At 34.6% G+C, this 13,535-nt stretch overlaps 1 protein-coding gene across 2 annotated transcripts in view; it reads left to right on the forward strand.

The window, feature by feature from the left end:
* Positions 1–13,535, forward strand: part of COL11A1 (collagen type XI alpha 1 chain) — a 200,559-nt gene that overhangs the window by 10,194 nt on the left and 176,830 nt on the right. For both annotated transcript variants that reach the window (XM_019919166.3, XM_033862798.2), the window contains exon 2: positions 11,564–11,731. In XM_019919166.3, coding sequence (XP_019774725.2) covers positions 11,564–11,731 — 168 coding nt within the window. The remainder of the gene's footprint in view (positions 1–11,563; positions 11,732–13,535) is intronic.

Consider the following 13,535-nt stretch of genomic DNA (forward strand, 5'->3'; position numbering starts at 1 on the left):
AGTGGCTCTGCAAAAAACTGATTTAAATAGATCAACTGATTATGATATTGATAATGCTTTTTAAAAAAATCCTCCTCTCCATAGCATGTGATAAACTAAATGCCAATAAATATTGCTCTTCTCAACATTAAAGTCAAGTTGTTGTAATGAAAATATAATTTTAGTTTTATAATAAACATATTTTAATAGCTGTGACCACTTATAAATCAGAAATGCCATACTTTTCAAATATCCCACTCTCAAATGGTGTTTGTTCTTGCCTCACCATTCTCAGAGTTGTGATACTATTTCTGCTTTCGACTTTCAGTTCATATATGCTTTTTGTGATATGAGAAAGTTCAAGATTGAGGTTTTTTAATAACTGAGAAAATTAAATGACTCTCTTCTATGTGCAGTCACTATGTTAGATGCCAGGACTACAAAGATGGTTTGCCAGCCTCCATTCTCATGGAGTACGTGTGTTACTAGGAGAGTGCTGGAGTTGGGGATGTGGGCAGGGCCACATAACACAAGACCATATGGGTATATTTTTCTGGATAGAATGGATTCATGTGACTAATTTAAAAGTCCAGGGAGGCTGCTAAGATGGCATGGTCAGTGCATACTTTGATATCTGTACTTACTAGGTGGTTCCAATTGGTTGCAACTATTGGATCCTCTGACAAATAACCAGGGAAGTAGAGAGCGATGCAGCTTTTTCTGGAATAGCCAACCCACGGTAAAGTCACCTGGGGTTCTCAGTGATAATTAGTACAGTTAAGTCACACTTGATATGGAGTTATGGCCTTTATAAAGTCGAAAAATATATGAATGAATAATCTTATTTTATAAAGGAGTATGTTAAGCAAGCATGTACACACTTATAAAGTCTATTATGAGACAAAGTTGCCTAACATTTTAAAACCTTAAACTGTGATTTTTTTGGTTATTAAGCAAATTATAGCATGTTTTAGAACATAAAGTGTAAAGAGTGATTTTTGTTTCTGAAGATTAATATGTTGGGCCAAGGTCTCTATTTTGATTATTTGAGAGAATAATTTATTATAAGCATTTTTAGCATTTTTAAGTCATAATGATTTCTTTCAGGGTAAGTTATATCAAATAGAGTTTAAAAAACATATCATTAATTGAGTTAGTTATAGTTTAAAATAATCTTGATAGGCTGTCAATTCCCAAAGTTTTATTTTTATCCCAGACCTTGCCCCTGAACTTCAGACTCATATACTCACTCAACTGTCTATTCAGCTATTTCCAATGGCATTATTAAGTCTTCTCAAAATTAGCACGCCCATAACAATTGCAGAACTCTCCTCCTGAAATCCATTCCTCTCAGTCTTCCCCATCTCAGTTAATGGCAACACAATCAGTCATGATGTTTGAGCTAAAAAACTTGGAGTCGTCTTTGACTCGTTTTCTCTCATACTCCTCTCTGATCTGCTCTGTCCCCAGAATATATGCATAATCTCACAAAGTTCTTCATCTCTCAGTCCAAGAAAACAATATCAATAAAATTTTACATCTAGAAGACTACAGTTGTTTCTCTGCTCTCTGATTCCACTCCAGTGCCCCTAGAGTCTGTTCTCAACACAGCAACCACAGTCTTCTGAAAAATTAGTTGGTTGATGTTCTTCCTCTCCCCTTAACTGCCAATGGTTTTCCATCTCATTTGGAACAAAATCCAAGCTTGTTGAAGATCCCACAGGACCTATACAAGCTGCCTTCAACATGCCCTCACCCTTACTTCTCTGACCTCATCTCTTATATCCCTTTTATTTCCTTTGCAGGAGATATATTTGTCTCCTTGCATTTCCACCAATGTCTTGGGTCAACTCCTATCTCAGGTTCTTTGTACTTACTATTCCTTTTGCTTACAATGCCATTCTGTAAAAATATCAGGATAGAGGAACATCTTATACCTTTCTAGAATTTACTCAAGCATCATCTTCTTATTGAGGCTTTTCCTGTCTTTCTTATTTTATATTAAAATCCATGTCTCCTTAACCCTCCCTGTACTCATTCACTGATTTATTTTTCTCCTTGGTACTATTCAAATATTTGTCATTTACAAAAAGTTATGACATTTAAATTAAAGGTTGAGATTTTATTTTAAGGCTTTATAAATAATGTAGAATTGGATAATTTTGTAGTACAAATATTGCCTTAAATTTTTTGGGCAGCTTCTAAGCCGTATTTATCCAAATAATTCCCATGGCTTTTCATTTCATTTTACCTATTTAGATATAGTCAATATGACAGTCAAAGTCCACACAGTAAAGCATTTTACTTATTTGATAGACACCATACACATTGATCCAGTTGTCTTAAGAGGTTATAGTCTAGAAATGGTAATGGGAGTTTGCACTTTATTTTACTGGTTTAACAGAGCCATGAGGCAGGACTTTTAGTTACCTAGAAAGTAAAGGGGAGATGTTCCCAACTGAAGACCTAGACAGCAATTACAGATTAGATATTATCAAGAAAATGTAAATACATGTTACTATTCAAAGCAAATTCATTTATTATTCCTAATCAACATTAAATCTGGGATTCTGTGTTTTGTGGATTTCTTTTAACCACTAGATAGGTCAGAATTAGAATAAATCATGAGCATTTGGATGTGAATACAATTGATTTTGATGGGAGTCATATTTTTCCATTAGTTCCACTTCAGAGTATTTTACTATGTATTTTTTTTCCCTGATCTTTCCAATTTTGAACTTCACTGTGTAACTGATTTAAAAAAACAACAACAAAAAACAGAACAAAACAGGGCTTCCCTGGTGGCGCAGTGGTTGGGAGTCCACCCGCCGGTGCAGGGGACACGGGTTCGTGCCCCGGTCTAGGAAGATCCCACATGCCGTGGAGCGGCTGGCCCGCCCGTGAGCCATGGCCACTGGGCCTGCGCGTCTGGAGCCTGTGCTCTGCAACGAGAGACCACAACAGTGAGAGACCCGCCTACCGCAAAAAAACAAACAAAAAAAACAAACAAAAAAACTGGTATTTTCACGGAGCTGTAAGGAAGTACATTTACATTTGATCATTGAGTTTTTATTTTCTGAAATGGTAGTACCAATAGGTTTGTAGGTATTTGGATTGGTAAAATTAACTGTAAAATTCCTAAAACTCTAGGCTACTGTTTTGTTTTTTTGCGGTACGCGGGCCTCTCACTGTTGTGGCCTCTCCCGTTGCGGAGCACAGGCTCCGGACGCGCAGGCTCAGCGGCCATGGCTCACGGGCCTAGCCGCTCTGCAGCATATAGGATCTTCGCGGACCGGGGTACGAACCCGTGTCCCCTGCATCGGCAGGCAGACTCTCAACCACTGCGCCACCAGAGATGCTCTAGGCTCCTGTTTTATATTGTCTTTGTCCATGTCTTTCTCAATTTGATGTTTTTCTTTGTTTGAATATCAAATAGTGATTTTTTCCAAGAAGCATAAGAGACTGCTTCTCAAAAACTTGAGCCTTGAGATGCTTATATTTATTTTATTCTTTTTTTTCCTGTAGGAAAATATATACTCTAAGCATAGGCTTAAAATGGCAAAACATTTAAGTTTATTATAGAACCCCTTGGGGGAAAATGTAGTCTAAAACCTTCCCATACCCAGGAATATTTAATGTAAACTATATATCTATAATCTTATATACTTATATACTTATTATATATATAATCTTATATACTTACAATTTACTGATGTAGTCAAGTTCATTTCTCCCATTTTGCACTTGTTTTGACTACAATGGTTAGATCGCAAAATACAGACAAAAAGTCTGGTAATTTAAGCCAAAAATAGTTGGGTAGAGACTTCGGACACTTATGTGATTTATATCGACATTATTTGTGCCATATAGGCATTTAAAGATGAGCTTTCACACCTTTTTAAATATGAGAGAATTTAGGTCGATATGTTTTATTTTCTAATACGTCATGTTAGTTTATAATACAAGATTTGTATGTGGCATATGTGGGTTCGAAATAAATGAAGGAATAGTATCAGAGGAAAGACAATAAAATATTAGTTTTTAAAAAACCTTTTAATAAATAACATGTCAGGGTTAATCTATAGTTATATCAATGTCTATGAGATGTAAAGAAAAAATTATTGAAAAGGAAAAAATTTCAATGATATCAGTGTATTAATGTCAAGTTGTGCTACAGGGTGGTAATGGAACAGTGAACATGACAGCTTAAGCTGTCGAAGTTCCAGGAAGCCTCCTGGGGTTGTATGTCCTCAGAATAACATAAAATCATGCTGGAGAGATTGCTAAGCATTGCATAATCTTCATGGATGATATCTAATGGATCTTTAGAGACAGAAAACTGTTCAGTCTTCTACTTGACTATAAAGAGATTTCCCAAGGTAGTCAGAGGAAATGGATGACAGGAATCTAGTGAATTATAGCTCTAGGAAAACACTGGTGGCACTCACTGAGACTGTTAGAGATGTTCAGAAAGGTTAAAATTTTGATGAAATAGTGCTTTCAGGTATTATTTTTATTGAGTGCTTAGACACTATCCTCAGAGATTAAAATGCCTTATCTCATTTAATTCTCAAAATTTGGTTAAGTTGAAAAACCTAACTCTTAGAGAAGTAAGTAGCTTATCCAAAGTTATACAAATAATAAATACCAAACTTGGGTTAGAAGTTGGGCTGTTCCAACTGCAGAAACTGAGTTGTTAATTGTCGTTTATACACTTGTCATATCCTACATTTTAGATTCTTTATTAAGGACTCTTATGATTTTGAAATATAGCAGGGTGTTGGTAGTAGTTAAATTATAACAGTCACTTCTCTCTCATTTTTTCTTTTCCCAGACCTGCATCCCACTACTACATAAACACAGTAGCACTCCTGGTTATTTTATACTTATCTAGAGCAGCAAAGCATTTCATAACTGGGTGGGAGATGACTTATAACTCTGTGCTTTATTTTGTTTTTATTTCTGTCTATAATGATATGCTTCAGGTATGACCTGTAATATGAGGTACAAGGTGAGGATAAGTGACTCCCTAGTAGTGGGGAAAGCATCTAGCATACTTTAGGAAGGTCTCTTCAGACCTGTGTTCTTGCCATACCTGAATCAAATGGAAACAACAAGACTTGTCAAGCTCTTCAGGGTGCTGTTTGTAAAGGCCACTTTCAACCCTTTTTTTCTGAGACTAATAAGAAAGAAGCTTCAACTCTGAGGCAGTATGTGGCTGCCCATTTACTCACTTATTCATTCATTCATTAACCATATTTCTCTTGATTATTTATTGTGTGTCAGCTGCTATGTTATTTATGAATACTGCAGTGAACATCAATAGTGCTGATGTTTGCTGTCAGAGGGTTTACAATCTATCAGGGGAGGCAGACATTAACCAATAAATTACAAGCTTAGCAAAAAGAGAGAAAGAGAAAGAAATTAGTGGCATAAGTATGTAACAGGGAAATCAGACCCATAATTTAGACATACACTGTGGATGAGAGCACACAGCCTAGAGTGAAAATGAGATAATTAAGCAAACAAACAAAATAGAGCATGGAGTTAACCAAGGGGGTATATGGGGCACTTGGGATCATATGAAAGGGTCACATAACCCAGCCTGGGAGGGATAAGAAATGACTTCCTGAAGAAAGTCATGGCTAGGTTGATATCAAAAGATTGATTAGATCTGAGTTCAGCAGGTTTCAACCCCAGCTACCCATTAGGCTCATCTGGGAAATGTTTAAAACATGTGAATGCCTGGGCCCTGTGCCAACCCAGACATCTATATGTTTTAAAAGCTTGCCAGGAGATTCTACTGACAGTTAGGGTTGAAAAAACCACTCAACTATCCTTAGTCAATTGATGAAGGATTGAAAAAAATCTCCAACAAAGGGAATACAGTAAATTTTAGAAGCTGAAAGAAGTTTATTTCAACTGGACCATAAAATTTGGGGTTGAGTATAGGAGTTAGTGTAGATGTCTCACTTGGAGTTTGTGGCTGTGGGTGTTCATGGCAGAGATGTGATTTTTCTCAAGAACTCCTCAGCAGCCATGATGCCCCCAAGGAGACTTTGAACATCTAAATTTATTCCGTATTGATGTCTTGTCAGGACATGACTAGTTCCATTTTCTTGAACTCTGTACTGTCTTGTATCTGTGCTGTCATATTTGATACTTCTATCACCTTCCTCTTCATTGATGAATCTATCATTCAAGATTCAGCTTAAAAAAACCACATAGTAGATATTTTAGCCTTTGTGGGCCACACAGTCTCTGTCAGCTACAGAGCTCTGTCCTTGTAGTGCAAAAGCAGCTATGGACAATATATAAATGAATGGTTGTAGCTGTATTTACAATATAAATCTTATTTGTGGAGACTGAAATTTAAATTTCATGTAATTTTCATGTGTCATAAAATATGCTTCTTTTAGTTTTTTTTCAACCGTGCAAAAATATAGAAACGTTCTTATTTCATGTACCATACAAAAATAGACAGCAGGAGGTCTTAAACCATAAGCATAGTTTTCCCAGCCACTGTTCTAAGGCATTGTTACAAATACCAACTTAGTTCTCACAAAAACTCTAACAGGTAGGTACCTTTTGTTATTCTCATTATACAGATGTGGAAACTGAGGCATAAAACAGTAAAGTAGTGTGTCCAAATCACACAGATGCTAAGTGCCAGAGGTGGGATTCAAATCAGTTTGGCTTTCCAACACTGCATTGCTGCTTTATCCTACTTACTGGTCATGGGAGTATGTGAAGAAGTTCAAAGGAGGGATTAATTAGATACTAAACAGTCAAAGTGTTGTGTGACCTTAGAACAGTAATTTAAGTAGACACTGGAGACATGAAGGAGAAAGGATTAAAGACCTGGGATAGACTAATCAATGAATGAATGGAGGTGTTTAAGAGATCAACAGAACACAATAGGAAAGACATATTAGGGCCTCACAAATTTTCGTTTCAAGACCAGAGAGCCCCATGGACTTCAGAGGAAGCTGCTTTTATATGTTTCACATGATTGTGTTTCACGTTTAAATGATATTTTATATAGTCCGCGCATGCGCGTGCACGTGTGTGTGTGTGTGTGTGTGTGTGTGCGCGCGCGCGTGTACCTGCTCTCTTCTAGTTTTGGAAAAAAGTCAAGTGTAGGCAAATAATTAAAACCAAGTGTGAAAAGCACTATCACAGAGGTGAGTATTTCTAACCCAGCTTTGGGAGATAGGGAATGCTTTCAGGAAGAGATTGCACATTAATTATATCCTACTTATTCCTCAGAACTGGATTTATAAAAGCTCAGAGACAAGAGGAGGAACATAGTGGTAGTCTGTGAAGTCTGAGTCCAGTATGGCTAGAGCACTGAGTGAGGAAGGAATTAAGGGGTAATGAGATACCAGGACGGAGATGCAGTAGCATGGAACTGGAAGAATACATGGGTGTGTCCAGATCATTAAGATTTTATATGCAAGGTATGTGCGTACCATCTGGAAGTTAGTTGGGTTCTCAGAAGGAATTTAAGCAAAAGGACTTGAGGCATGGAGTTTTGGAAGCTCATTCAAGCTGTGGTATGCAGATTGATGAGAAAAGGCATTGAAACCAGTTAAATGGCTATTGTAGTAATGCACTGAGTCTGCTATCCTATTTTCCCATTTAATAAACCAAAAAATATACAATAAAAGGCAGGAAAAATATTATTGAACAAATATTGTGCTGACTGGATACTTTTGAAATGAGAATCATAATCTGTGCCATAAGGATTAGCAACATAGAAACAATTAAAATTAGGGACATTTAGGAATTGCTTTGAATATCAAAATTACAGTTTTTAGATATATCGAGTTAAGCTATAATAAATTACTACTTTTAATCTTTAAACTTTTGAAGTTCAGTTAATAAAATATGAAGAATAGTTTCCCCCCATGTGTGTGTATGTGTGTGTGTGTGTGTGTGTGCACACGCATATAAAACCATCGAACACATGTTATGAGAATTTGTTAAATGCTATAATTATGATATCAAATAAGAGGCAGATTTCAAAGTGGCTTAATTTATTATTTAGTTTACTTGAAAGGAAAAATCTTTAAGACTTGATTAACTGAGTTTTACAGTTTTGTAACTTTAGATGACTTTTTAGAAAAAAACTATTTGCAATTTTTATTATATATCCCTATTTTTTGACTGTTTTTTGTACAGTGAATTTTTATTTCATATCATATGTCTCTACATAGAACTTTGTTTAGTCTTTAAAAATAGAGCCCTGATTTTGAATCCTGTAGAGGGAGTGTGTTTTTATCACATTGCTTTCAAAGTAGGAACTAACAAATGTGACAAAACCTGTGCTCTTGGAAAAGGTCATCCTGTTAAAAGATAGTTTGGAGAGAAGGAAAGTTGTGGTCCATTTTATGTATTATTTTCTGATATGCAGTTGGGACTGTGACCAAGGGCTGCAACCTTTTCTTCACAGAAGGATTACAGCCTTCATAGCTGTGTTCTTGCCGATCCTGGAGTCTTTACCCTATTCAGATGTACTTTTGCTAATGGCTTCAGAGCAAGAAGATAAGATAAAATAAGCAGATAAGATGCTGTGCTTTTAGAAACAGTCTCCTTCAGAGTAATTTATACCCTGAAGCGTGAATTGAGTTTAATTTAAAGCAAATATAAACATCAGGGATCAATGAACTGGCTCAAGATTATCTTAATATATTTATGTTTTAAGTTACTTTTCACAGTGTTTTTATTTATGGGCTATAGCAATGAAGGTGATGAAGTGGAATGAACTTAGATTTGATTTTGCACAGACTTTAGGAGTATCCATAGTTTGCTTTCTGGTTCTCAATTCCTTCATCTGCACAATGGGGATAAGAACACATGGCTTGCAAAGTTTTGTGACGGTTAATGCTAGGAAGAACTTAGCCCAAGGACTGTCACATGTTAGGCTCTCTGGGCCTGGCAGTTAATATAGTTGTTATTATCTTAGCTTTATGATAAGAGAAAAAAAGAATGTAAAAGTAGTCGGGTATACTATTGGCCTAAAAAAATTGGCCATTGAAAGCAGGAGTCCTGCAAAAAAAGTTCTTGAAAGTTGTTATTATTCTTTTAAATATTCCAAGTCTAAATTAAAGGGGATCATATTTGATAGGGTTAATAATCCCTTCAGTATGTCTGATTTCCATAAAAAAAGGTTTTTTTTCTTTTTAATAATTTGAAACGATGTGTAGTCTACTGGAAAATATGTTGATTTTCATTCAGAAGGTTGATGAAATAGGTAGACAGTCATTATTAAAGTACATTTGTTATAAGGTAAAAGACAAATTATATAAAGCTTCATTCACATATGTTTGTACATATAGAAGTTAATATGCCTAAAATTTAGTTAACTAAGGAAGTGACCAGATGCATGTTTCTCACGTACTCATTCGATCATCCATTCGTACATTCTATAACTAACTCTAGTTATTATAAAAAAAGTATTAATTGACATTGTAATTTTCGAAGAACACCACTCTATTGCAGGTCACTGTCTATTTTGTGGAGTGTGATAAACTGTGCTGATGGTATTTCCTGATTTTACACTCAGTCCCTTTTTCATTCTAAGTCCTCCCAGAAATAGTGTACTTATAAAACCCAACATATTTTGAAGTTAGATGGCAATTCTATTTTTTTTTAACAAAGAACTGAAACTTTTCAAATCAATAATATTGGTCTCACTTTCAGCCAGAAGTGATCTCTTTTCCTTCTAAACAAAAGAGTACTGTGTGCATCTCTATAGAACTATAAATACTGCCTCCTACGTAATTATTGGGCCCTCCTTAATTAGAAACTAAATACTTGCAGTCAGGACTATGTTTCAGACATGCCTAGTGATGCATTAGCTAACACATGGCCTTCTCTGAATATTTTTATTTTTGAATAAAATAGAAATTCAATAGAATATAAGTATATTGAGTAATATGGAGTCCTAAGTCTATTTTTATAACAATACTTACACCACATAATTCATTTTTTGACTTGCTTAGTGAATTAGGCAGTTGTGGACCAGGGAATTCGAGGGTCTAAAAAATTGTTTGTCCTTTTATGTCTGGTTTATTTCATGTAGCATAATGTTTCAAAGGTTCCATGTGGTAGCATGTATCAGAACTTCATTCCTTTTTTGGTTGAATCATATTCTATTGTATGTATATTATCACATTTTGTTAATCTGTTCACATACTGATCGAAACTTGGGTTGTTTTCACCTTTTGGCTATTGTGAATAATGTTGCAATGAACATTCGCATACAGGTGACTGTTTTAAGCCCCGACTTTCTATTTGCTTAAGTATATACCTAGGAGTGGCATTGCTTGGGCATATGGTACTTCTGTGTTTAGCACTTTGACAGATATTATCTGATTCCCCTTATATGAAATTTCTAGAATAGGAAACTTCATAGAGATGGAGAGTAGATTATCAGTCACCAGAGCCAGGGCAGAGGAGGGGAATAGGGAGTTATCACCTAATGGTTAAACAGTTTCTATTTGGGGTAATGAAAAAAGTTTTGGAAAAAGATTTGGGTAATGGTTACATAGCATTGTGAATGTAATTATGCTACTAAATTGTATACTTTAAAATGGTTAAAATGGCAAAATTTATGTTGTGTATATTTTACCACAATTAGAAAATGAATAGTTTAAGAAGTATAATATACCAGAACTAATAAATTGCACACTTGAAATGGGTGAAATGCATGGTATGTGAATTATATTCCAGTAAAGCTGTTTGAAACATCAAGTTTATCCAAACGGATTATACTTCCAAAGGGAAAGTTTAAGGTTCCAAACTTATTTTATGTTGACTACTTCATGGTAGCAGGAGGTAGCTGGAATGGAGGAATGGAAAATTTATGCTTCTGCCAATAAATGGCCCTGTGTTAGACACCCTAGGGCTATATAAAAGGGGGAAAAATTACTTATCTCCAGGGACTTTCAATCTAAATCATAAGGCATGAAGCAGTGTACATGAAGTTACTCTGGCAAATGCAGAGGATTAAAAACAACAAATTATGCATAGACATACATGCATGCACACTTACAAAGGCACACACAAATACACAGATATATACATATACTTTGTAAATAACTAACATAGGAAAGCACTCAAAACTAGAGGATTATATTTGTTACCTATTCTTTTAAACATCTTTTAACTTATCTTTGGGTATACAATATGACTTAGTAACTGCACATTTTACAATATTTATATATAACATTGTGAATTTGAATCTTCAGAATCACCTTTGTTTAGATTATGAATAGTTGAAGAGTAAATCTATTAGAAATTAATGGAATATATACAGATGCTGGCTTTTTCAACATCTCTTTGCTTCTCTGTAATTTGATTTCTGATTTGAGATATTTTGACTTTGAGAATGTTACAGTTTATATTTTACTTGCTGCTCCACTCCTTAGCCCCCCACCTAAATGTTAGAGAAGCATGGCAAAAGATAAATAGATTTGAGGAGTAGGACTATAAACTATTTCCTCTGTTTAAAAAATACTAATTTTTATATTAGATTATTTGTTCAATTACATTTTCCTATTTTTAACTTATTTTTCAGCTGCTCCAGTTGATGTACTAAAAGCTCTAGATTTTCACAGTTCTCCAGAGGGAATATCAAAAACAATGGGCTTTTGCACAAACAGAAAGAATTCAAAAGGTTCAGATACTGCTTACAGAGTTTCAAAGCAAGCACAACTCAGTGCCCCAACAAAACAGTTATTTTCAGGTATGTTCTTTTTATTACTACGACTACTGCTGCTTTGCTAATTATTATTTCCCTTTTTATTATGCTATATAATGCACAATTATGGGGGGATTTTTCATAATGGTTTGAAAAATACTCAGTGAATATTTTCTTTCTGTCCATGAAAACACTAAATGACCTAATAGTACTAATTATCTAGAAATCATGATAATGTAGGGAAAGGGAGTTGAGTAGTGAAATGACAATTTCTGAGTGTCACATTTTCTAAGCAGGTAGCTTGTTATGAGTACTTGCCTGCTATTGGATACATGTTGATTATTTTTTGTTACAACTCCACTAAGTTGAGTGGCCTTGCTCCTATTTAACAGAAGAAATTGAGTTTCACTGAGACTCTCTGATTTGTCCAAATTACAGGAAGCCAATATTTAATGCAGGGTTTGTCTGTTGCCAAGGCCAATATTGTCTGTATTATCAAGTATCCCTTTTTGGTGTTTTGGGATCTTTTCAGAAACAATTTATCATTTAAATTCTTCATATTATCCTCTACTGTCTTCACCTGAAGGAATTTGAGTTCCCTATTTTCAAATAAAACTGTTTTCTAACAACAGAAAAATTATAAATCAAAGTACTAAAAATTAACAAAACAAGAAAGCATATTTTTTGGGAAAGAACATTTTAAAGTATTTTTGAAAATACATTTATTTTGATAAATCATTGATTCTTCCAAAATATTTCCTGTTTTGCAATTATTTGTGGTGGACAAAAGTAGCAAACTGCAAATATAAAGACTATTAATGCATAATTTTTCTGACAAACTAAAATTAAAATGGTTATTAAATCCACAAAATATTTTTCAAATCAAATGTGAAAGTTTTAAACAGTAAAAACTAAGCTGCTTTTCTATTTATTTGCACTCTAATGCAGAAATAGGAAAAGGATGGGAATTTTCAAGAGAGAAAAAAATAGATTACTGGAAATGCTGTAGAAATACTGAAGAAGTTAGTTTATAATTTTTTATATTTGGCTTATTATCTCAGGGCAGTTTTTATGCCCTCCAGTGTGATAGTTATTTTGATTATTTCTGTTGTTTTATCTTGGAAAAAGAATACAACCTATGTGTCTAGGATCTCCTTCCATGTCAGTTAACAGAATATATCAACATTTCTCCCTCTTCTCAAAACATTGTGTCTTAGGTATGTGATTCTAATAATGAGTAGTTCAGATAGGAAGAGATATCTATGGTAAAGACCTCATTTTTTCCCCGTGCAAATGATTATAGGCTTATCTTCCTAGAGGATAGAGCTTCTTGTCAAATAATACTAAACGGCATTTAATAAAAATTACCAATGACACATTCACCATTAAAAAAATCTGAACAGTGAAAATGTGAATAGTATTCTCTATAAAAAATAGTAAAAAAGATCTTTGAAAATTTATTTGGAATATTTTTTCTTCCATTACGAAAACACAAAATAGCAGCTTCTTTCCAGTGAATAAAGTAAGCAGTATTATTGGAAACTTCAATATTGGGGTGGGGGTAAGAGTTTTCAGATTGTCATAATACTCTGTAGAATTAAGGTATATGTCCTCCAAAGTCCCAATTTGAGACCTTGAATTTAAATATCTGAGAGCTCTGTGCCTGTGAACTGAATAGAAGCTGTAATTTACAAATTCTTTCTGGCCTCTTTAGAACACCCGCTGTAGGACAGATGCTATGCAAGAAACTGTGTATATTGATCTTTATGTTCATAACCACCTGGAAAGGGGAATATTTAAACCCAAATTATAGATTAGGAGTTAGAAAAGTGAAGCATTTGAATATAAT

The sequence above is a fragment of the Tursiops truncatus genome, chromosome 1, assembly GCF_011762595.2.
Source record: "Tursiops truncatus isolate mTurTru1 chromosome 1, mTurTru1.mat.Y, whole genome shotgun sequence".
Taxonomy (NCBI): Eukaryota; Metazoa; Chordata; class Mammalia; order Artiodactyla; family Delphinidae; genus Tursiops; species Tursiops truncatus.